This window comes from Mya arenaria, chromosome 1, assembly GCF_026914265.1.
Source record: "Mya arenaria isolate MELC-2E11 chromosome 1, ASM2691426v1".
NCBI classification, from domain to species: Eukaryota; Metazoa; Mollusca; class Bivalvia; order Myida; family Myidae; genus Mya; species Mya arenaria.
In genome coordinates, this window is record NC_069122.1 from 56,311,378 (window position 1) to 56,337,654 (window position 26,277).

Consider the following 26,277-nt stretch of genomic DNA (forward strand, 5'->3'; position numbering starts at 1 on the left):
ATAAAGGGCAGATGCTGTAAAACCAACAGTATGTGGGACATAGAAATATAAGTTTCGTCTACAGCTATATGGGAGAAATTCATTACATTTGGCAAATCCTTCATGTAACATGGACATTTGTCATACGCAAACTATTATGAACATGCTTTAACCTAAGTTTTCTACATCTCTGTTCGTCATTAAAAAACAAGATCGGCAAAACTTGCCTCTACTCTCTGAGAGCAAGGTTCTACAAGGTACACTAATAATAAATCGAACCATTTTGTTGTGCCTCTTGGAGTCTATATTTTTAACTAGTTGGGACCACGTTCAGTATCAAACGAAGAAGCATAATCCAGATGGCATTGTTATAACGCATTACAGAGAGTTTTGTTTAAAAAAAAATCTTGATTTATAAAAATATCCTAGAATTAACCTTCTTAACAATATTGTTAACAATATATGTACCTGAAAAATAAGAGTCTAAGCATCACTAGATAGTGTTTCCATTACTTAGCACCTTGATTTCTAGCCATAAAATGATATGAAAACCATCTTATAATGAGCCTCGGTAAGCGTCTGATTTATGACGTCAAAATAACGTTGGCTGTATGTTGCAGGGTCTAAAATAATAAGTCGGATTTGCAAGCCCGACCACATTTAAATGTTACAACGACGTCATAATCAATAGTTAATTGTAACACTTACGCCATTAAGTAACAGTTTGGAACAGTTCCGAGCCTAATGTGCTGGTACATTTCTTCATTTCCCGCGTCTAAAAAGAGCTTCCGTAGGGAAAGGCAGGGATCCGTGGTTTAGTGGTAACACACTTGACCGCTGTCAATCCAGGGGTCGCAGGATCGACTCCCCGCCTCACCACAAAGAAAAAACTAATCGTCTTCCGGAAGGGACGTTAAATGGGGGTCCCGTGTGACAGAACTATACACTGATGCACGTTAAAGAACCAGGGTATCTCTAACCAGGGTTACATTCTGTCTGTGCACTATGCTACACCGAATGCGGCCTGGCCAGTGACATTTAGACAATGCAAACCATAAGTAATATCAAGCTATAGTCTATTTCACATTACTACAGCCAGTATATTTGAGTTGAAAAAATATAATGAGAGACAAGCAGGTCCAGTTTGGATACTCTAGCTCGTTTCAAATATACTTCATTGGGCTTTTACATACTCGGTGTAAGACACAGACGCACGGGATATAAATTTCCCGGTTTTAAACCAGTATACTGAGTCGTAGGCCTACATGTACACCAGTTTCCCAGTACTCAGCGGCCAAGTTTTAATGCCGAGCGTCAGGCAAGGGAGCTGTCTACCATATTTTAACGTCTTTTTCTATGACGTGTGTGGGTATTTTAACCGCAACTAAATGCACTGAGTCTACCACAAGTTTACTGTGGCAAGCACTAGAGGTTACACACCACCATTGTTATTCCCTATATAATTCAATGTAAAATTATGATTTTAAGACAACAATTAAAGGCATTTCGAGCGAATGCAGGCTATGATAACCACATATATTCTTAAAGTAAAAGCTTTAAATTACCTTTTAAGCCAATAAAAAAGGGGGGTCAAGTTATTCCTAAGAAAAATCACTCCACTTGAAAAACAAACTCTAAAAATTGCACCGTCCGCCATGACAGATCTTCCAAAATGACCTTTCAACTATAGGGCAGCGGATTATGCTTTAATCTCTACTCTCAATGATAAATCAAGCAAGAATAGATACTTAAGGTATAAAAGTTTCAGGAATAATGATAGTTTTGATTTACAGTGTATTGAGCATGTGAAAACATGTCTATCAATCATAAGAACATTTTTTTTTATTGAGAATTTTCCACACAAAGGAAGTACATATGACGTAATGGTGACGCCATCCTAGAGGATGTTTTTGACTAATATGAACAATCCGGGCGTAAAGTAAGAAGTTTAAATTCGTTTATATTTTTACTGTTACATTAATTTTCGGTAAACCAGTCTATATACAAAAGTTGTTTCCCTTGGCGGAAATATTACCATAGTGATTTTAACATCCAAAATTATGTAAAAAAATTGACAATATAAATTAATCTAACAATGAGTTTAACAACAAGGTAAAAACATAATCATTTTTTTCATTATTTTTAAAAGTAGATGCAAGAATAACACTGAATTGAATTGATAATTAAGAAAAGCAGGACTGGTGCTGTCAATAAATTTTTTCTTATTTTATCTGACTATGAACAAATAATTCTAATTTCTATTCTTTGGTTTTTTTTATATTTATTTTAACTGGATATAAGTTTGAGAGTGTAAGTACCAGCCATCCGGTAAGCTCAGAAGAGCACCATGGAATTGTTATGGCAAATGTGTGTTCAAGCCCTGCGCCTGGCACACTTTCCTCTAGTCCATATAAACAGCCGCTTCAGAGTCATTGACGATTATTGTTTTGACAACTCTATGCGTCCATATCCCACTTGTTGTTTTCCTAGCCAAGAATGACAGATCCCAGCGCTAAGAATATTGAGTGGAAAGATAACAGGCACCTGATAGATAGTTAAAAAATTGGCGATGCTTTGATGTTTCATGAAACACTTAAGTGTATTTAGGAGAAAGGTATTGGCTTAAAATAATTTATGTTTAACTCTTGTGGTTCCATTTAACAATGCAATGTTAAATATTGTGGATTTACAGTTGAAGAATATATTTGGGATGAATCGGTCGACTTGTGGCGTTTAGGAAACAAAATTAATATCCAAATGTTAAAGAAAGTTCACTATGCGCGATTATTGTGGCTAACTTACCTCAAGCCGTCAAGGTTCACATAGTCTTGTGTTTCAACTGTTTAATGTTTTGAGAGGGTTCTGTGAAATAAGCTGAAATATTCCGCATTTTTTCATGAGATTTTGTGCTTAGATGTCAACATTGGTATAATGATGACCTACAATGTGTATTGATGTTTGTAAAAGTAATATTTGAACGACAGAAATATAACAACATTATAAAAAATAATTTGAATAAACTTTTATGTCAAATTCACCAGTTATATTTACCGGTGTCCCTTTCCCCCATTTTGGTTAAGAGCTCTGAAAAGTATATTTGTACAGAAACAATAGACATTAACTTCAGTGGTCAGCATAAATTGATGTGAGAGCCTCTGGTTTACTCTTGAGTCTTATATCTACAGTATAGTCTAGTTGGTGTGTCAATTCTTTTGTGAGATTGAGTATTTTCGAATTAATATTTTTTCCTTATTAATATTCATATGTTATGAATTACTCGGTATATCACTCTGATTAAAGCATTGCACTCTGTTACATATTTTTTTAGCATTATCTGTACCTTCAATGCGACAGTAGGAAACAGGTTTTCATGAATGAAGGATTTGTTATATATAAAATTGTAAAAAATCCATCCACATACAATTAATTGGACTACATTGTAAGAGTAGATCACACATTTGTTTCAAGCTGTATTTATGCCCACTGTTAAAATGCGGGCAAACCCTATACACCATCTTTGCATCTACCTTTCATCTTCAGTTCTGGTATTTCGGGGGAGCAATTAGCTCCGCCCGCTGATGTAACTCCGCCTTCTGCAGCACCAGAAGCAGTCAACTTCCTTGAAAGCATTGGTATGTAAGATGACAACAGATTTTTAGTAATAAACATCTTGTCACGTCAACAAGTTTGGTGACTCTTCTCATGTTAAGCTTGACTATTCAAAGAATAAGAAGAGCTATACTACAAGTGTCAAACCTTGATTAAGGTTTTGCATGTAAGCTCATTTTGTCATTGTCTCATCAAATACATAATGTATTCCATTGAAACTTTAGATATTAGATAATAGTTCCCAATTATAGCACCTGTGTAATTAATGAAGTTCGAGAAAATTATTTTGAATATATAATGCAAAAAATGGGCCTTTATTATTCGACTTGTATTGCACTGAAACATTTGACGTGTTCCCAACTATCCAACCTAATTGATTAATCAAGTTAGATACCGTAACTCTTTGCATATAATGCAAATTATTGCCCATTATTTTTGGTTTTGCATGTAAGGACAAATAAGTCAATAACTCAGCAATTACTCTATTGCATTTAAACTTTTACAATCAAGTATGATAACTCTATCTTGCATTTAATGCAAATTTTTCCCTTTTATTATTTGACCTAGAAATTGTGGGTTTAAGGTTTAGCATGTAATCAAGTTTTACATTGATGCATATTTCACCAAAATTGTGCAATTCTTAAACTTAAAAGCAGCAGAAAAGTCGAGTGCGTTGTCTATGTGAAAGCTCTTGTTGTTTATTCGTATTCTTTTTATTGTGAACAATTTTGAACGGATTTTAATATCTATTATTTATGAATCATTTTTGCTGTAACATTCTAAAGGCATTTTTATGGTGACAGATTGATTAAATGTAGACACAATGCATTCATTCTAAGTACTTTACAAGGTTTGTAGACTTTCTTCTTCAGCAACACCTCAGACTGTGCAACTATTGACAAACATTGGTGATATATTTGTTATGATCATTTTTATATTAGTAAATAAATTGATTATAATTTTCACAGTACCAGAAGTTGACTACAAATATCTGCTATTCGAGGACCACCTTGTCACCACATCTGACACGGGTAAAGAGCTTGGGGAATTTAAAGTTACTGTTGAGCCAGCTAAACACAAAGGCATAGAATGTTTCCTTGTACACGCCAACAGTCATGGAGCAATAGACGGGGTGCCTTGTGGGACATCTATAACTGCGTACATCGGCAACAACTTGGAAACCCTTGACCAACAACATCATGAATATGTGAAAGTGAGTAAAAATGGAATATTGGATGAAAAAGATTTAATTTTCTATTGGAAAAATAGCTCTGATATTTTTTTTTACAGATTATCCTTGATGCTTGGTGTCATTATTAATGTTGTTTCAGTCATGTTTCTATCATTAATTTTAAATGACTTGCAAGACTATCAACTATTTTTTATAAAGAAAAGATAAGTAAACTCTTCACTCATTGTTCCTGTCAATTGCAGTCAAAGAAAGGATGTGTGTATGGTTTCTGCATGATGAGGTTATGTGAAGAAGAATGAGACATCTGGTGCATTGGAAAGTGACAAGTTTATAAAATTCATTTGCTTACGATACAAAGACTATTTTGAAAACAAATCATTATTTTTCAGCTTGAAAATTGTCCTCTGGACCGAAAAACTTTTATAGTGAGACAAGAAGATGGAGACTATGTAGTTAACAGAGTTATAACACAGGGGGAGGTAAACTTTTCTCTATATAATACTGCTAGTGCATGTAGTCATGAGAATGATAGATAAGGTACTATTTTCCATAGCTGTGAGTGTCAGTAATATGCAAGGATGGGACATCGCTGTTTGTTATACACGTCTTGGTTGGTCAGTAAATAATCATTGTAATGTATCTATGGAGGTATAAAACATATTATAATAACAAATTTTTACCATTGAATTGGAAGTTTAGATAAATTAGACTGAAATCAAATAAATCTGAAATCTGTTTATATTTGTAGCCTGACTATATATATAAATAGAATAAATCTAACAAGAATGGATGACGTCTTTCTAATGATGGAATCTATGAACTTGTGTTACTTTGGAACACTTTTATTATTATATAAGCTCCAAAAAAAAGAAAACACCATTAATCATTTACAACCAGGTACTTGAATGAGGCTTTCTCTATATTATATACAAAATGTGTTGAAATGATAACTCTGTATGTTTTCTGCTTACAGGATATACAGAGATCATCTAAAACAGTTAAAACAGATGTTATGAAAGGGTTTATTTCTGAAGGTAACAACAAAAACCTACTGAATTTAACTCATTAGTATACATTGTAACTCTCCTGCTGTCTTGTTTTATTGCTGCATTATGGGAAATGTTGTGCATTGAATTGCATGAAGCAATTTCACCTATTAACAGTACATTGATTTTTTCTGATGGATAAAATCAATCTGAAGAGAATTTTATTCTTCAAACATACTGTGACTGTATTTTAATTGTGTTACGCAAGTACTTTGTGAGAATATTTGTAAAAATTACACTTTCAAAGATGTACATTGTACATGGGTACATCTGTATTGCAGGTTCCAATTTGATGCTGCACAGACTGTTTATAGAGAAGGGCATACCAGACAGCCTCCAGTTGATATCATTTGATTCTGATACAAACCTTTGCCCAGCCATATATGTAAGTATACATACGATTATGTATCCGTAACCTGCAAATCCAATGTTATAATATTAGAATTCTTGCAGTGAAAATGTGTTACGTTTGATGTGCATTCACACACATCCATTTGACTCGTACAGAGTTTAATTATTTATTTCAAGAATATGAACAGAAATGGCGGTGAAGCCAATAAATTAGATATTCACGGACTAGCCAGATTATCGATATTCAATCAATTTTATGCACGAATATTTTTGTGCAAGAAAGTTTTATTTTAAATTTTCCATTGCCTAATTTTTCATGTAAGTCCTGGTGAGTAAATACATTTTAGCTGTACTGTACATGAAATTATATTTTTTAGCGTCGTTTGGAGGAGCGAACCCAGACTGTAGAAAATACGGAACTCAAGGTGTATGGTATAGAGAGAACCATCAACTCCTCAATAGACCTCCCCACCACCTGGCAGTCATACTTCATGAAGGATGGGTACGTTCAAAACTTTTTTACATTTAAAATGATATTTTTGTGTGGTGTTATTTCCAGCTTAGGGTAGAGCAAGATATGAAGATGATGTATCAAACCATTGATTACAAATTGCAAGAGTTACAACATGTTTACATTTTTATGACCTTGAACATAGTCAAGGCCATACTTAAAGGTCAAATATTTACAGCCATTCTTAGATGTGCTATCTTCTATTAATCTTTGTACCAAACCAGTGTGAAACTAGCCATTGGATTAAATGCAGTTTTTATCAGATCTATTGAATAGTTCCAGTCTTAACTAAAATGCTATTTATTTAATCTATTAACTTGTACATAATTATAGTAATATTCTTGCAAGCTTATCTATTTATTTATACATGTAGTTGTTTTCGAGATTCAAGTTATATTTTACATGTATTTACAATTCACATACTATGTAGCAAGCATAACTCTAGCTCAAAAATGTAATGCATGTGTTTTTTCAGTCACCTTACCAGCAGGGTCCAGGTCGGTTCCCCCGTCACTATGAGGCTTTCGTTTGTCCCACCTTACATCATAAGGGACGAAGAGCCTCCTAAACCCACATTCGAGAAACAGCCTCTACGCTGGGAAGATGACGCTCAGCTGTACGCTCAGTTCTTGGATAGAAAGGTCAGTTGTCCTGTAAAACATTGGTACTAGTTTATCACGGCTTAATTGTGAAGATAGCTATAATTCTATATGGATTATGCTCATGTCTGTCCCCTGGGTACAAACCAGTACTGCCCTGCATTAAGTTTTGGCTGAGAGTTGTTCACATTAGCCAAACGCTGCAAGCTGGGAACCAAATCGCCACTGTTTGTGGCAAACACCTTTAAAAAAGTGAGACTGAAGTCAGTTTTTAAGAGGCTGAGAAAATGGTCTTTGGGATCTTATACACACAACTTCTGCTGGCTCTAGTTTGACAGTAAAATGGAGAAATTTGTAGACCCCTGGGATGTTCTTCTTTTTTATTTCCTTAGTCCCTATTGGTGTTCATTTACCTGACACTGGTTGTCATTCAACCAATCAAGGGATTTGTTTTTCATTTATGAATAATAGCACATGGTGTTATATTTCAATGGGTAACTTGGACCACCTCCGATAAGAAAGCAGGCAGAGCTTAAATGTGAAACTTTTTACAAAGGTAAAAAATTATTATGGAAAAAAAGAAAGTATGAAATAAGTGTAGTTTTAAATGAAGACCACACAGTGACACTAGTGTTTAAGCATATTCCAATGTATTAGATAATGAAGAGTAGAGTATCACCTACCTGGAAATATAGAGGAACAAATTAACTTGTTTTTTTTTCTTTTGACAGGAGGAGCTTAAGGCTGACCATGCCAAGTACATGCGACACCATCCAGAACTTAAAGCCCTGCTGGCAGACTTCATGCAGTTCTTGTTGCTACGGAAACCAGATGATGTCATCGCATTCTCTGCAGACTATTTTGCTGCGTTTTCCACATCAATGCCGTCACCATCGCCTTATCTGGCATCACAATCTGTGACACCTTTTCCCAACAGTAGAACAAACACTAAAATCGATCAACTAAGGGCACCAACCCGATAAAAACGTGGTCCCTAAAGTTTTGAATGTTAAAGATACTTTGATTGTGAACCATTTGGTTTTGAGTATTAGAGATTTTTTAAATGTGAATTGAAGTATTAAGCTAAAGAACGTTATAAACATCTATGGTTTAAAAATAGGACATTTAACATAAGAGTATATAGATGAACGCCTAAGTTATATTGTAAAAATTCAAAGCTGAAAAGTTTGAATTATTCATGACATTGAAATGGTCAAAAACTGTACGTTTGAATTACTTTTGAAAATGTTTCCAGGCGATTTAACCTGGCTATTGTTATGATTGTGTAGAAGATCTTATAATATTATATTTATATACATGTGCTATACACCAGAAATTTATGTTTATGAAAAAGGAAGGTTGTACATAATTACAATTTTACAATTTGTGATGTCTCAGAGTTGATGTTTTACAAATTTCTATTAGCTTATCTGTTTTTCAAAGCTAACTTGTTGAATTATGTTGAGTGACTTAAACACACAGAGTTGTTGGCACTTGTTTAATGCTTTTGTTATTTGAAGTGTGAGACTTTGAAAACAAGTTTACATGGAGTGTACAACTGTCATTGGTGTATTTTAGCTTGTGTACTGTCAAAATAAGACCGAGTCCCAACATTCAATCAATCTCACTTGCAGTTTGACTGACAAATTGTTTATTTCTATTGTTATGTTATACTTTGATTTATTTATTTATCAAAAATCTCATGCATTATTTTTCTAATACTAATTTTCTCATTTTGGGGAACATAATTTATTGAACACTTTTTATTTTGTATTGCGTTGATATAGTATTCCGAGAACATACAAGAAATAGATCTCTTTTGTTGATGTCAACCTGATTTTATTGCTTCATGACAGTGATAGGTACAAACAATAAATATGATATTTAAACAGTTTTCATAATTTATTCTCGTAGTCCCATACATTTTTCATTGTATATTCTGGTAATCCCATACGTATAAATCAAGCAATATTGCATTTCAAAATTTGTTGCTACTTATGATTGTCCAGGAAGAAAAGTTTCCAAATGTTGTGGCAATGCCGATCGTAATTATTATCAATGACCATACAACAAAATCTTCAAAAAATAAGAGTTCAATATTAAGTATGTTACTTGTACAACATGTTTAAATATGTACATGTATTTGTCTTGTCTCAAATGTATATATATATATATATATATATGTATCATATACATACCCCGGTACATATAGAATATTCACTAATCAGTATGATGCTAAATGATGCTGAAAACAATGTTTAAGGAACATAATTTACATGCTGTGGTTGTATAGAATGGTTATTTATATACTGAAATAAATTTTTATCATTGGTCAAATTTGATTCTTAATATTTTAAAGGACATCAACATGAGAGGCGTCTAGCTGAGATGTCTCAGGCTTGAGCAATACGATGGCGATGTTTGTCAGTGGCAGTGGCATTGATCATGGTGTTTCTACAATCCTTAAAGTGAAGTGTATTACCATTTAACATGAGTGGGCAAGTTCATGACACTGTCAGATTCAGGGCCTTGAATATTTTAAGATTATAAAGTAAGGGTTCATAAATAGAACTGTTGTTTCCACTGTTGTTCTTATGTATTACAGCATTGAAACACTTGACCTGTTTCACCATTGTCTGAAAGCAAGCAGTTCCTTACTGACCAATATATGCAGGGTGTGAACGCTATAATTATGTCACCACAGGCTCATTCATTGGCATCTGCCCGAGTGAGAGCAAGTTTAGTTACAGTTACAGTGCACTGAAACCTGGTTAGAAATAACCTGATTCTTAAATGAGTGCCAGTTTATAACACTCACACAGGACACCTTATTAACATACATCCTAGGAGATAGTTAGAAATTTATTGGTGTGGCTGGGAATTCAACCTGCAACCCATGGGCTTATGGTATTTTGCCTTTGCACCACAGATCTGCTTAATATAAGAGCATGTAAGCATTCGTTTTATATTGTAATATGTGAATTTCATTTGTATAGCACTGTTGAAAATTTCTTCAGGGAGATGGCAAGAATTTTTCTATTCAAACCTACAACCCATGGGTTGACAGCCCAGTGTCTTGATCTTTATTAGCACCAGACCATGGGCCCCCAACTTGACAACATGTCTGCTGCTTGCATGTTGATACATGATGATGAAAAGATGTTGCCCCAGATTGTTGTCAAATCGGGTTACTTGATTTCCAATCACGAAGTGTCTTCCATGTAGAATGAAGTCAAACATTTAATCTTTAGGAAATTATGCATTGATTCTGCTTATATCAAATCAAATATCTTAGACGACATATATTTTGTTCTTTTTAATTGTTTGAGGTCTTCTAACATACACATAATTCAATATTCAATTCAAATCAGTAGTTAGTGGACCAGAGCTTCTAAAAACCGACAATTTGCCGGTCTGGATCGATTTTGACCGTTCTTGACCAATTTCAGTAACAGAAAATGGCTTAAAAATCGGTCTTGAAGTTTGTTCTTTTTTCAATTTGGACATATCTTGCAAGAATATGATGCCAAATTATATAAAAAGATATTTACTTACAAAGGAGTGGTTTACAATTATATCATAAGAAATAAGATCAAGGGCTTTGTTGTCTTGATGTTTATTCACATTACACACGTAACAAGAACACGTAAAAAGAGCAGTTTCAGCATGCTTTACATGTGCAGGAAAATATTTCACACACAATATGCAGGTGCAAATGATAAAAAAAGCCTTGTTAAATTTTTTTTACACAAGAAAATAACCATCCCTTTTCAGGAAAATCGAATATTTAAAGAATAAGTTTTGCATAGACGTTAATGAATATGGCAAAATATAACAACATTTAAAAAAGAGATAAAATTATTCATACTGGTTAAAAGATATAAATGTTTATTATCACAGGTTTTATTAAAAACAAATTCTTAGCAAAACTGAATCAAAACGTACAACTAAACCGAATAGCAAGATATACAATGTACTCTTCGACAGTAAAATGGGTATAAAATTTGTAAAGATGCACAATATTTTGTATAACGTATAACAAAATAAATATTTGATAACAATAATACTGGTAGTTAACGCTCACAAACAAATTGTAATAAACTATTTATGAATGGTTTGATTTTTGAGAGTTCTGTAAATTAAATATGAATATGAAAAATTTGCTTTCAAACAACACATATACTGGAAAAGCCTATCACACATTTATCACAGTTTGTCATAATAAATAATTAAAATGAACTTGCTAGGAAATGAAAGGTTATTTCTAATTTTATTGTGTTTTTTTCTGACTTGTTTTAATATTATGACTTCAGAGAATTTCATTTTTTTCTTTCTGAAATTTAACAGAAAAGCAATTGGAATATGTTTTGTACCGCAATATAAGTTGACAACAGAAATGAGAATGATTTACTTTTTTATATATCTTTTGTCATTTTGTATTTTATAAGTAGTTTACAACAGTAATACTGATATAAAACTTTTATCTTTCCTCTGTTGGCTGTCAAAAAAGAAAACTATTCACCATGTGACATATTTAAAGCCTGATGTCTCATGGCAGTCTAAAAATCTTGCTTTTAACATTTCGAAATATTGTTGCGAAAAATTGAAAAGCATGTTCCTTAAAACATCAAAATCGAAAATTTTAGACCACTCACAAATCTAATTATTATGACTCTGCAAATATACATTCCATTATAACAATAAAACTTTACTCTTTGATATACAAAGTCTTGGTCTCACAATTCTTTTATCAATGTTTGACTGGAGAATACCATACAAAACCCATAGCAAAGATAAGGACCTTATTGCAAACACAAGTAACCTTAACGAAAAGATCACAACAGCAATAGAAAGGTTGGAATTTTGGAAACAATTCTTTTGACAATAGTTGAATGCAAACACAAAATGGTTACATTACATTATCTTTATATAATAATCCGGTTCTGTGGTCTTAGTAATAAACTGATTTTGAACTTACATACCCGTTACTTATTTTTTATATACTATACTATTATTTATGGCAGTGAAAGTCACATCCGTGGTAACTTGAATAAGAGAAAACAGCGTTAAGGCACATTTAAATGATTTAAAGCACATAATTTTAATTTATTATAACTATAACTATATAAAAGTAAACTTATCTATTGAAAAAACAACAAAACTTGTAACAAATAGAAACAACAGAAAAAACAACAACAATATTGTAATACTGGATAAGAATTCTTCAACTTCTAATGAAATGTAAATATAATTCTGATGAATATCATTATGCATGCTAAATCAATCATTAAAATGTTCTTCTATTAGAATTATGGTAATAAAAATGTCATATCCATCAAACATGAATAACTCTTATAAAATTAATGAATGCTTTTCATTTTTGATTATATAGCCTTGTAAATCACTTTCATTTTCAGTTGTTTTTTTTCAAATTATTTATATCTATTATTATCTATGAGAAATATGCATTTAAAAATGATGAACTGAGGTCAGAATTTCTAGATACAAAAATGGATACATTTAATGAAAGCAAGACCATTCATATACAAAATATTCAACAAATTTAAGTATGGAATATAAAACAATACATTAATAAAGATCATGTATTGAGCAAGAACTCATTTAATAAAGCTATTTGAAAATATTATCACAGTCATTTTCCATTTAAATATGTTCTCTCTGCTTTAGAATACTGTTAGATTCATTTGGATAATTGATCAATTAATTGATGTACAAAATGTATAAATATTCAAACCTCTCTGACACAATGTAATGCTGATTTTATACAATACTGAGCTAGCATAGCCTTGCACATCACCAATCATCTTCAAAGTAAAATAATTGTAAAAGAAAAACTTTATAATAGTAATACTGAACATTATGCTTAGAAAACATTCTCCGAAACAACAATTATACCCTCTCGCTGCAGTGAATGAACAGACAAAATGGAAGTAAACAATCATTCAGTGGACATGTCTTATCAACAAGCTTATTGCATTATTTGTTAACGATTGTTAATAGATAAAAGTCACACTAAACAAGCTACATAAGAATCAGTCTATCATGTTTATGAAAGTTATGCATACTAGTAAACATTTATATTATTGAACTCATCCTTCATCAAGTCACTAACCATATTTGAAACAAAAGATTTCATTAAATCTAACTAAATTTAATCCTCCGTTCAAGAACACTAACCATCATTCATCATTCACTTATTGATAAGACATGTCAATACCCCGTGATGACACAATCATCCTAACGTAAATGTCCTGATGTTCAAATGATGTACACATAGTACATACACATACACATATATGTAGTCCACTACACATGACAAGACTAATCCACCTTGTTTGCTATCACTTCTTCAAGCTTGTTAATCTGGTTGAAAGGATTACACGGAGGAACGAGGGTCACCATCTTGGACATCTTGGATTCCCGTTTGTGGCTTGCCAGGGTGGCTGAGTCAACTGGCTTCTCTCTGAAAAATTCAAAAAGAATAAACAATACATACATGTAAATGATTACTTGTAAATTTAAGCTGTTTTGTTAAAATTGTTATGTTGCGACACAGACTTACTCATGAACCAGCCATGTTGTAACACAGACTAACACATAAACAAGAAAAGCAACACCCTGATTTGCTCATGAACCAGTCATGTTGTGACACAGACTTACTCATGAAACAGCCATGGTGTGACACAGAGTTTCTCATGAACCAGTTATGTTGTGACACTGACTTACTCATGAAGCAGTCATGTTGTGACACAAACTTACTCATGAACCAGCCATGATGTGACACAGACTTACTCATGAACCAGTTATGTTGTGACACTGACTGACTCATGAAGCAGTCATGTTGTGACACAGACTTACTCCTTAACAATTAAGTCATGTTGTGACACAGACTTACCCATGGATCAGTCATGGTGTGACACAGACTTATCCATGAACAAGTGATGTTTCTATGCTGACTAAGTCATGAACCAGCCAAGGTATTTCAGTGACTTTTATAAGCCATGTTGCTACACTGACTAACTCCTAAGCCATGTTGCTTCACTGACTAACCCATACACCAAGTTGCTACACTGACTAACCCATAACCCAGGTTGCTACACTGACTAACTCCTAAGCCATGTTGCTTCACTGACTAACCCATACACCAAGTTGCTACACTGACTAACCCATAACCCAGGTTGCTACACTGACTAACTCCTAAGCCATGTTGCTACACTGACTAACCCATAACCCAGGTTGCTACACTGACTAACCCATAACCCAGGTTGCTACACTGACTAACCCATACACCAAGTTGCTACACTGACTAACCCATAACCCAGGTTGCTACACTGACTAACCCATAACCCAGGTTGCTACACTGACTAACCCATAACCCAGGTTGCTACACAGACTAACCCATAACCCAGGTTGCTACACTGACTAACCCATAACCCAGGTTGCTACACTGACTAACTCCTAAGCCATGTTGCTTCACTGACTAACCCATAACCCAGGTTGCTACACTGACTAACTCCTAAGCCAGGTTGCTACACTGACTAACCCATAACCCAGGTTGCTACACTGACTAACCCATAACCCAGGTTGCTACACTGACTAACCCATAACCCAGGTTGCTACACTGACTAACCCATACACCAAGTTGCTACACTGACTAACCCATAACCCAGGTTGCTACACTGACTAACTCATAACCCAGGTTGCTACACTGACTAACCCATAACCCAGGTTGCTACACTGACTAACCCATAACCCAGGTTGCTACACTGACTAACCCATAACCCAGGTTGCTACACTGACTAACCCATAACCCAGGTTGCTACACTGACTAACTCCTAAGCCATGTTGCTACACTGACTAACCCATAACCCAGGTTGCTACACTGACTAACCCATAACCCAGGTTGCTACACTGACTAACCCATACACCAAGTTGCTACACTGACTAACCCATAACCCAGGTCGCTACACTGACTAACCCATACCCATGTTGCTACACTGACTAACCCATACACCATGTTGCTACACTGACTAACCCATGCCCCAGGTTGCTACACTGACTAACTCCTAAGCCATGTTGCTACACTGACTAACCCATACACCAAGTTGCTACACTGACTAACCCATAACCCAGGTTGCTACACTGACTAACCCATACCCATGTTGCTACACTGACTAACCCATAACCCAGGTTGCTACACTGACTAACCCATACCCAAGTTGCTACACTGACTAACCCATAACCCAGGTTGCTACACTGACTAACTCCTAAGCCATGTTGCTACACTGACTAACCCATACACCAAGTTGCTACACTGACTAACCCATACACCAAGTTGCTACACTGACTAACCCATAACCCAGGTTGCTACACTGACTAACCCATACACCAAGTTGCTACACTGACTAACCCATAACCCAGGTTGCTACACTGACTAACCCATACCCATGTTGCTACACTGACTAACCCATACACCATGTTGCTACACTGACTAACCCATGCCCCAGGTTGCTACACTGACTAACTCATACACCAAGTTGCTACACTGACTAACCCATGCCCCAGGTTGCTACACTGACTAACCCATACCCCAGGTTGCTACACTGACTAACCCATACCCCAGGTTGCTACACTGACTAACCCATACCCCAGGTTGCTACACTGACTAACCCATGACCCAGGTTGTAACACTGACTAACCCATACTCCAGGTTGCTACACTGACTAACCCATGCTCCAGGTTGCTACACTTACTTACTCCTAAGCCTTGTTGCTACACTCACTTACTCCTAAGACTTGTTGCTACACTGACTTACTCCTAAGCCTTGTTGCTTCACTGACTAAATCATACCTAGGTTGCTACAGTGACTTTCTCCTAAGCCTTGTTGCTACACTGACTTACTCCTAAGTCTTGTTGCTACACTGACTTACTTCTAAGCTTTGTTGCCACACTGACATACTCTTAAGCTTTGTTGCTACACTTACTAACGCATACACCAGGTTGCTACACTGACTTACCCATGCCCAAGGTCGCTACACTGACTTACCCATGCCTGAGGTTGCTACACTGACTAACCCATACCCCAGGTTATTACACTGACTAACCAATACCCAGGTTGCTACACTGAAGTTCACCTAAGCCTTGTTGCTACACTGACTTACTCCTAAGCCTTGTTGCTACACTGACTTACTCCTAAGCCTTGTTGCTACACTGACTTACTCCTAAGCCTTGTTGCTTCACTGACTAAATCATACCTAGGTTGCTACACTGACTTTCTCCTAAGCCTTGTTGCTACACTGACTTACTCCTAAGCCTTGTTGCTACACTGACTTACTCCTAGGCCTTGTTCCTACACTGACTTACACCTAAGCCTTGTTGCTTCACTGACTAAATCATACCTAGGTTGCTACACTGACTTTCTCCTAAGCCTTGTTGCTACACTGACTTACTCCTAAGCCTTGTTGCTACACTGACTTACTCCTAAGCCTTGTTGCTTCACTGACTAATTCATACCTAGGTTGCTACACTGACTTTCTCCTAAGCCTTGTTGCTACACTGACTTACTCCTAAGTCTTGTTGCTACACTGACTTACTTCTAAGCTTTGTTGCTACACTGACATACCCTTAAGCTTTGTTGCTACACTGACTAACCCATACACCAGGTTGCTACACTGACTAACCCATGCCCAAGGTTGCTACACTGACTTACCCATGCCTGAGGTTGCTACACTGACTAACCCATACCCCAGGTTATTACACTGACTAACCTATACCCCAGGTTGCTACACTGACGTTCACCTAAGCCTTGTTGCTACACTGACTTACTCCTAAGCTTTGTTGCTACACTGACTAACCGATACCCCAGGTTGCTTCACTGACTAACTCATGCCCCAGGTTGCAACACTGACTAACCCATACCCCAGGTTGCTACACTGACTAACCCATACCCCAGGTTGCTACACTGACTAACCCATGCCCCAGGTTGCTACACTGACTAACCGATACCCCAGGTTGCTACAATGACTAACCAATACCACAGGTTGCTACACTGACTAACTCCTAAGCCTTGTTGCAACACTGACTAACTCCTAAGCCTTGTTGCAACACTGACTAACTCCTAAGCCTTGTTGCTACACTGACTTACTCCTAAGCCTTGTTGCTACACTGACTTACGGCTAAGCCTTGTTGCAACACTGACTAACTGCTAAGCCTTGTTGCAACATTGACTAACCGATACCCCAGGTTGCTACACTGACTTACTCCTAAGCCTTGTTGCTACACTGACTTACTGCTAAGCCTTGTTGCTACACTGACTAACTCCTAAGAATTGTTGCTACACTGACTTACTGCTAAGCCTTGTTGCAACACTGACTAACTGCTAAGCCTTGTTACAACACTGACTTACTGCTAAGCCTTGTTGCTACACTGACTTACTGCTCAGCCTTGTTGCTACACTGACTTACTGCTAAGCCTTGTTGCAACACTGACTATCTCCTAAGCCTTGTTGCTACACTGACTTACTCCTAAGCCTTGTTGCTACACTGACTAACTGCTAAGCCTTGTTGCTACACTGACTAACTGCTAAGCCTTGTTGCAACACTGACTAACTCCTAAGCCTTGTTGCAACACTGACTAACTGCTAAGCCTTGTTGCAACACTGACTATCTCCTAAGCCTTGTTGCAACACTGACTAACTCCTAAGCCTTGTTGCTACACTGACTATCTCCTAAGCCTTGTTGCAACACTGACTATCTCCTAAGCCTTGTTGCAACACTGACTATCTCCTAAGCCTTGTTGCAACACTGACTATCTCCTAAGCCTTGTTGCTACACTGACTTACTCCTAAGCCTTGTTGCTACACTGACTAACTGCTAAGCCTTGTTGCTACACTGACTAACTGCTAAGCCTTGTTGCAACACTGACTAACTCCTAAGCCTTGTTGCAACACTGACTAACTGCTAAGCCTTGTTGCAACACTGACTATCTCCTAAGCCTTGTTGCAACACTGACTAACTGCTAAGCCTTGTTGCTACACTGACTATCTCCTAAGCCTTGTTGCAACACTGACTATCTCCTAAGCCTTGTTGCAACACTGACTAACTCCTAAGCCTTGTTGCAACACTGACTATCTCCTAAGCCTTGTTGCAACACTGACTATCTCCTAAGCCTTGTTGCAACACTGACTAACTCCTAAGCCTTGTTGCTACACTGACTAACTGCTAAGCCTTGTTGCAACACTGACTAACTCCTAAGCCTTGTTGCAACACTGACTTACTGCTAAGCCTTGTTACAACACTGACTTACTGCTAAGCCTTGTTGCTACACTGACTTACTGGTAAGCCTTGTTGCTACACTGACTTACTGCTAAGCCTTGTTGCAACACTGACTATCTCCTAAGCCTTGTTGCTACACTGACTTACTCCTAAGCCTTGTTGCTACACTGACTTACTCCTAAGCCTTGTTGCTACACTGACTTACTCCTAAGCCTTGTTGCAACACTGACTTACTCCTAAGCCTTGTTGCAACACTGATTTACTCCTAAGCCTTGTTGCTACACTGACTTACTCCTAAGCCTTGTTGCTACACTGACTTACTGCTAAGCCTTGTTGCAACACTGACTATCTCCTAAGCCTTGTTGCTACACTGACTTACTCCTAAGCCTTGTTGCTACACTGACTTACTCCTAAGCCTTGTTGCTACACTGACTATCTCCTAAGCCTTGTTGGTTCACCCTCTTACTCCTAAGCCTTGTTGCTACACTGATTTACTCCTAACCCTTGTTGCTACACTGATTTACTCCTAAGCCTTGTTGCAACACTGACTTACTCCTAAGCCTTGTTGCTACACTGACTTACTGCTAAGCCTTGTTGCTACACTGACTTACTGCTAAGCCTTGTTGCAACACTGACTATCTCCTAAGCCTTGTTGCTACACTGACTTACTCCTAAGCCTTGTTGCTACACTGACTTACTCCTAAGCCTTGTTGCTACACTGACTTACTCCTAAGCCTTGTTGCAACACTGACTTACTCCTAAGCCTTGTTGCAACACTGACTTACTCCTAAGCCTTGTTGCAACACTGACTTACTCCTAAGCCTTGTTGCTACACTGACTTACTGCTAAGCCTTGTTGCAACACTGACTATCTCCTAAGCCTTGTTGCTACACTGACTTACTCCTAAGCCTTGTTGCTACACTGACTTACTGCTAAACCTTGTTGCTACACTGACTATCTCCTAAGCCTTGTTGGTTCACCCTCTTACTCCTAAGCCTTGTTGCTACACTGATTTACTCCTAACCCTTGTTGCTACACTGATTTACTCCTAAGCCTTGTTGCTACAATGATTTACTCCTAAGCCTTGTTGCTAAACTGACTTACACAGAAGCCAAATGTTTTGCTACACGTAGACTTACAGACAAGTCAGCCATTTTGTTACACTGATTAACTTACACACATGCCATGTTGGTACACTTACTTGTGAACAAGCTGTGTTGTGGCCTGGCTGTTGGGTGGGGCAGGGTGACTGTGGGCTGGAGCGTACTGGCCTCTGTATAGGGTACAGCCTTGGTAGCCGGGGATGTTAGGTTTGCTGAAAATCAAATGCTTTTTAGTGTGATTGCCAAAGCCAATATCAACATAATGGTAATCAGCTGTTTTTTGAGTTGCAAACATATATTTTATCTGATATTTACACGGCAAGAAAAATATTTCTTTGTTCGAGTCTGAGCCCATTTTTGGCCGGAGTTCATAACTGGAACCACTTATATCACCATCCACCATTAGCTAAAGCATGTTTTCATAAAAAATAGAGCGCCACAAAGTAAAAACTATTCTTTCTTTTTTTCAGTAAAATAAGGGACATAACTCAACAATCATTTTTAAAGCCAGAGCTGTGGTCCTTGCTATACATGTTCACATAGTCTCTGACAACTTGTGAACATAATGTTAACCAAATGTTTTTTAAAGTTATGGCCACGATTCAAAATTTTGCACAACAGCACTGACCATGTCGAAGATGTTGGTCAGGCTACGAGAATAACTTGACATTTAAAGGAAATAAATTATTTGTAACATACTGTGAGGTATCACTGTATCGAGGAATGTTGACACGCTTCACAGAGAACGGCTGGAACTTGATGTCTGCATTATCGAGCTCGTCCAGATTTTCTGCCCCCACGGCTCCACCATACCCTGGAATGTGCTGCTTCCTCGGTGGCTGGCTGCAGCTGGTAGATAGAGAAACAATCTGAATAGTGAATGTATCCAATGACCAAAATCTAGTACCATATGTGCAGTTCTGATGCCAGGTGAACGTATATTATTTTTGTGTCATTTGAAAGGGTTCTAGGTGAGTGTAAATAAATGAATTCCTTAAAAGTATACCAAGAAATAACTACAAAACAAGCTTGATTGGCCTTAAGAAATGCAAAATAAGTCATTCTGCTTCGGATTTCATCCATAGTGTATTTTTGGTCATTTATTCATTTTCTACAAGTTATCAGCAAGCAATAACGCTTTGAAGATACCAAAATTATAAATTGTCACCAAGCATTCTAAAATCTGTTTCTTTTCATGGTGATAAATATCTTGTATGGTATACGTTATCTGCTATTTGCAGTTATGTTGAAACTAATATAAAAAATCATACAAGACAATGGGTGCACTTTTGTAGTAAGCATTTCTCTTCTGGAACCGATCCCAGGATCTTCCAGCATTCTGGAGAGTAAAAGCAACCCATTATAAAAGTTTATTATTTACAGTCATGCAAATTCATTTAAGGTTGATAAATTACAAAATAAAATATTAACATACTGAAATACATAGTAATATCCATTTTTCCTACACAACAATTCCTGATTTGCCAAAAAAATCTAATTGTATATGAACCTGGGATTAGTTTTGTGCAGTAAAATTTGCCATTTTCATTGCACATTATATACTATGTAACAAATGAAGCAAAAACTCCTACCTGCCACTCATTTGCTGCAGGGTCATATCTGCAAGAAAAGTTAAAATCTTTCAACTAACATGAGATAAAGTATTGATATCATGTTATAAAATAAAGGATCTAAACGACATGTGATTGACTGCCAACAATGTTAAATTAGTCTGATATATTTTAGGCAACCCTTGAAATGATAGATTTTAGCCAAACCTCATATTTTATAACTGACTATGACAATAAATAAGTTATTAAATAAAATACAATAGTATATGCATGTTTCAATTCTCAGTTTCTAAATCACAAAACCAGGGCTCTAAATATTTGCTGTGCTTTCAAAATTGCTGATTTATGAAAGTAACAAATAAATAAAATGGTGACCGCTCATCATAAATGTTCCTATCACCCACCTGTGTAGGGTGTAAGTCTGGGAGATCATATCGGGCCTCTGTTCAAGGGTGGAGGTTGGGGCCCACTGTTTAGGGGGAAGCATCACGTCCCACGGTACCTCCTCAAATGATCTAGAGTAATAAGGTGCATGATATGATTTTTATAATAATTATCTTTCATTTTGCCGAGGCAGCTTTTTAAGCCTCTTGACATGAAATATTTGAAAAAATGAAAGTAAAGGCCCGTTGTTTAGGACAACATTATGTCCTGGACCTCTTAAAAGGGACAAGTGACATTATACTGACATAAGTCCTTAGCATCTGATATTCCATTTGTTATTTCAATGTCGTTGCCTAAATTGACAATTGAAATATTCACTTTTGATGTTCACAAAGGTGAACTATATTCCAATCTTTGAATGGACATTGTAGTGAAACTTATTTAAGATTAAACTTGTTATAAGAATTTGTTGATTGTGGATGTGATAAATGGTTCATCATGGAACAAAGTAATTACAAGCATTGAGAATCAACATTTTTAAAATTAAGCAAAAGCTGACTTAAATGGATTATACACAGTGTACAAAGTTGTATCCTATAACAGAGTGCTCTCTTTGTTTCATGGTATGCTTGACAATATGGTACAAAACAGTTACTACACCCGACCCTCGCAATTCAAATTATACATTACTTGTGCTCCACACTTGCTGTGAATAATTTCATTAGCAAGGGTAGTGGGTGCAGTATTATTATGACAAGATCATCATCTTCCTAAGTTTTGCTGTGTATATATAATTGCGTTTACAAGGGTAGTGGGAGCAGTGTTACTATAAAAAGATCATCCTTCTTCCTAAGTCTTGCTGTGTATGATTTCAATAACTACGGTAGTGGGTGCAGTACCACTACTACAAGATCCCCCTACTTTTGTGTTGAGGTGCTGTACTGATACTGCATGGCAAGATGGTCTCGCCCTTCCCTGCTCTGCTCCGATGGTGGCTTTTGCACAAACATTGACTGAAATAGACAATACATTGGCGTCAATGTCCAACATGTTATTTAGTGTTTATTTATAACCTACCCATCTGTCCATTTAGATTTTAACTAAATGTTTTCCCAATGATAACAGTTAATGTTCTCCAAAACCTGTTTTTTGTCAAGGTCATACAGATGATGAGAAAAATTATGTCTAAACATTTATATTCATCGCATTTCTCTTATAAACTATATATCTAAATACATAATGAGCAAGTTTCTGAAATTGTTTGACAATTTTATAATTTAGAGGTCACAGCACTGAATTTCATATATAGAAGATTAAATTTTAATCTTGCATTGAGACCTTGATTTCTATTTATTTTATTTCACTTAAAGTTACTAGATTGAATTACTCACTTTTGCTCTCCTCATATCTTGTACCTCTGGTGGTGGCTTCCTTGTGTCGTGTGCACTTGTCCAACCTATGGAAGATGAACAGAAATGTTCTTAAGTACAATAATGAATACTTTTCTAAAATGCCACTTTTTACTTTATGTATGAAGTTTTTCATTCAGTGTTGTGTTACAAACAAAATATATAGTACATGTATCTATATTTCTATTATCATAGACATAATTATAATTATTATTTATTGTGAACAGTCATATATTATTAATATATGACTGTTAACAAAAAATGTTTTTAAAACACTGCACTGGTTTTCACCAAAACATAATTTTTGTAATATTATTTATCTCAGAGCTAATTAACAATAGCGCCACACATCAGTTTCTGTAGATTATCTTTTGACATTGACAAAGATAAAAGATTTGTTAATACAGTGAGTCAGAGTACAATTTAACTACTTCAGAATTAACAGTAAACAGTTTATGTAACATAAATTAATTTACTCAAAACCAGACACATGCATGTGTAAGATGTTTCAAATATCAATTGACCCATTTATGCAAATGAAACGACAGTTTTTCTCTAAAGACTAAGGTAATGTAAATATTGTTTATACATGTTTCTTACCACCAAGCTGGGATCTGATCCAAATGTCTGATGTTTTTCTACTATTCCATTTTGAAGGTGCTCCAGGCTCCCAAGTTTCTGATCGCCTCAGTTCTGGCGGTGCAGCCCGTTCAGATTTCCTGTCCGAATCTCTCGATTTTGGAACTGATGCTTGTGGAGTGGTATTCAACTGTACCAGTGACTTTATTTTTTGATGCCCTGTGTTACGGTCAACATCCCCTCCTGCGCTTACAAATCCTGACACTGGATCTACGATATTGTCATAATCTCTGTAAGGCGCCTCAGCTCTGAAATCACCGTTATCATTCCATTGTTTGTATCCAGGGTTTTTCAAATCTGCCTGAAACGAGTCGACATCGCATCTCCCCCTTAACGATGGAAATTTCATGTGCCTAATGCGTCGCTTCTCCTCAATCTGATTGACAGCATGGCCACCTGCATTTGCATCTGTGTACAAATAATTACTGAAATGGGGTCTAGTTTTGAAATTTGAGTCTGACAGTACTGTCCCAGCAGAAAACACCTCAGTCATGGTGAAAATATATCAATTAACTTTGCAGCAGATAAGAAATCCTTGAAAACTGGACTAGAAATGAAGTAGAACGAAGTCTAAAATATTGACTTTCCTTCTCAGTTCGCCATGTTTCCGAACTAGTGTAAACTTCCTGGTTACCCAGAGATACGTGGCGGAAACTTCCATATAAGGATGTTTCCGTAATTGCCGAGAACAGGTGCGCTATCCAATTAGCGGAAGTTCTTAACTGATTGGGGGCGGTGGAATTACCGAATGCCGAATTCTGGTAAATACCGAACTCCCCTTTCATTTTCATAGGTATATATCGTTTTCTTTTATACGCCCGGATTTAATACTTTATTGTGTTCGAATGTTGTATGCCGTAATTGTTGGAGGTTGGAGAGGGGTAGTGAAGTCGGGGGAGGGGTGGGGGTGGGGGTCGTGGTGACTAAAACCTGGGACAGCCTTTCATTTACATAAGTTCATACAAAAGAAGAGTATGCGAGGAGTTAATTGTTGGAGGTTGGAGAGGGGTGGAGAAGTCGGAGGAGGGGTGGGGGTCGTGGTGACTAAAACCCGGGACCCCTTTTCATTTACATAAGTTCATACAGAAGAAGAGTATGCGAGGAGGTTCGTACGCCGGGGCTTTAAAACTGCATTCTGTTTTAGTGGGTTGTATGCTGTATTACTTGGTGGTTGGAGAGGGGTGGGGGAGTCGGAGTAGTTGGGGGTGGTGGCTACAAAGAAGTCTCAAATACTCCTTACCGATACTTAATTTCAAAGTGTGGAGGTAATGGATGGTAGGGATCATACTTTACATACAATAGAGTCTGCGAGGTGGTCTGTGTGCCGTAGTTGTTGGTGGTTTGAGATGCGTGGGGAAGTCGGAGGAATTGGTGGTGGCTATGAAGAAGTCTCAAATACTACTTCCACATAACTCGTTTCAAAGTGTAGAGATAAAGGAGGGTAGGGTTCGTACCTTACATACAAAAGAGTATGTGCGAGGGTGTGTACGCCGATATTTAATACTTCATTTTGGTCGTGACTTGTATGCCGAAGTTATTGGTGGGTGGAGAGGGGTGTGGAAGTCGGACGGGGGGGGGGGGGGGCTAAATCCCGGAAAGTCCTTTCAATTTCATATATGTTAATGTTTTAACGACTAGTTCAATATCACATTTTATATTTGTTTGATTGCTTTTCGTATTTTAGTATGTCGTATATTGATTGTTTTATAGGTGTCTTATTTTTATTGATATTGCCTGTAATAAGTTATCCGTTTATTTCGTTGTAAAGCGCCTTTGAACGCGTGTATCGAAAGGGTTCTATATAAAGTTATTTTAAGTTAACCAATAAAAATAATAAATGTGTATTGTGAAAATAACCTCCCTCCCTTATTGGTTTTCATTTCGTATTATTTTAAGACGGACTGCTTATGCAGTGTTAAAAATGTTCATAAATTAATCCCGAAAGAAATCGATACTTTATTTTGAAATAATCATCCTATTCTGCGAAAACAGTTTGGTTGCCAAAACATTTACGGAAATGACCGTAAAGTGATACGTTCGAATTAAAGGTAATTAATTACCGTCTTGCCACTATGACAGTACTCGTGAACTGTACCTTGTTTGTTTTATGGACCTATCTAGCTCACAAACATTTTTCTATAAACCTCAATATCCCTTTAAAGAACTATTCACATAAAAGCACACCAGCATTTAAATGGGTTAGTAATCATACAAAAATGCAATGTTTTAAGTCCACCTAAGTGAGCTATGTAATGGCTCTCTTCAGTAGAAATGTAGCACTCAAAAACGCGCAAGAGTTGTGGCAAATGTATGTATAATAATTGCAGTTAAATACACATATGAAATCCTGAACATTCAGTGTATAAAACAAAATAACATATAAACATATGTACAAGATGTAAAACTGAGTTGACAGAACAGTTGTATAATGAATGTCAATTATCAATCAAAGCATACAAAGAACCCGCCATGGCTAGAAACATAGGTATAATGGTGTGACATTGTTGTCAGTACTATTGAATGCCACGTCAATGCATATGTCTCAGCTTTACCTAAAAGGTGACAAAGAGTGAAAACATAAACACCTTTT

At 36.5% G+C, this 26,277-nt stretch overlaps 2 protein-coding genes across 2 annotated transcripts; one reads left to right on the forward strand and one right to left on the reverse strand.

The window, feature by feature from the left end:
• The first annotated feature begins 1,976 nt into the window (after nucleotides 1-1,976).
• LOC128243841 (ciliogenesis-associated TTC17-interacting protein-like) lies at nucleotides 1,977-9,624 on the forward strand. The gene is made up of 9 exons (XM_052961853.1): nucleotides 1,977-2,091; nucleotides 3,520-3,611; nucleotides 4,557-4,801; nucleotides 5,170-5,259; nucleotides 5,754-5,814; nucleotides 6,108-6,211; nucleotides 6,555-6,679; nucleotides 7,164-7,329; nucleotides 8,019-9,624. The coding sequence occupies exons 1-9, from the start codon at nucleotides 2,075-2,077 to the stop codon at nucleotides 8,268-8,270; spliced, it is 1,152 nt and encodes a 383-aa protein (XP_052817813.1). The 5' UTR covers nucleotides 1,977-2,074; the 3' UTR covers nucleotides 8,271-9,624.
• A 1,263-nt stretch (nucleotides 9,625-10,887) lies between these two features.
• Nucleotides 10,888-24,293, reverse strand: LOC128228447 (spermatogenesis-associated protein 48-like). Its single transcript, XM_052939797.1, has 9 exons — nucleotides 23,649-24,293; nucleotides 23,031-23,095; nucleotides 22,561-22,652; nucleotides 21,660-21,770; nucleotides 21,277-21,304; nucleotides 20,956-21,023; nucleotides 20,384-20,533; nucleotides 19,783-19,896; nucleotides 10,888-13,771 (listed from the first exon to the last, which is right to left on the reverse strand). The coding sequence occupies exons 1-9, from the start codon at nucleotides 24,178-24,180 to the stop codon at nucleotides 13,630-13,632; spliced, it is 1,302 nt and encodes a 433-aa protein (XP_052795757.1). The 5' UTR covers nucleotides 24,181-24,293; the 3' UTR covers nucleotides 10,888-13,629.
• Between the last annotated feature and the right edge of the window lie 1,984 nt (nucleotides 24,294-26,277).

What these genes read in the sequence shown, in the direction of transcription:
- LOC128243841 (XM_052961853.1), top strand. An exon ending in GAGTTATAACACAGGGGGAG is followed by an intron (nt 5,260 to 5,753) that starts GTAAACTTTTCT and finishes TTCTGCTTACAG; the next exon opens with GATATACAGAGATCATCTAA. An exon ending in TCATACTTCATGAAGGATGG is followed by an intron (nt 6,680 to 7,163) that starts GTACGTTCAAAA and finishes GTGTTTTTTCAG; the next exon opens with TCACCTTACCAGCAGGGTCC.
- LOC128228447 (XM_052939797.1), bottom strand. Translation starts at nt 24,180, where the DNA reads ATGACTGAGGTGTTTTCTGCTGGGACAGTACTGTCAGACTCAAATTTC. An exon ending in TACAGCACCTCAACACAAAA is followed by an intron (nt 21,771 to 22,560) that starts GTAGGGGGATCT and finishes TTATTACTCTAG; the next exon opens with ATCATTTGAGGAGGTACCGT. An exon ending in ACAACACAGCTTGTTCACAA is followed by an intron (nt 13,772 to 19,782) that starts GTAAGTGTACCA and finishes TGAATTTTTCAG; the next exon opens with AGAGAAGCCAGTTGACTCAG.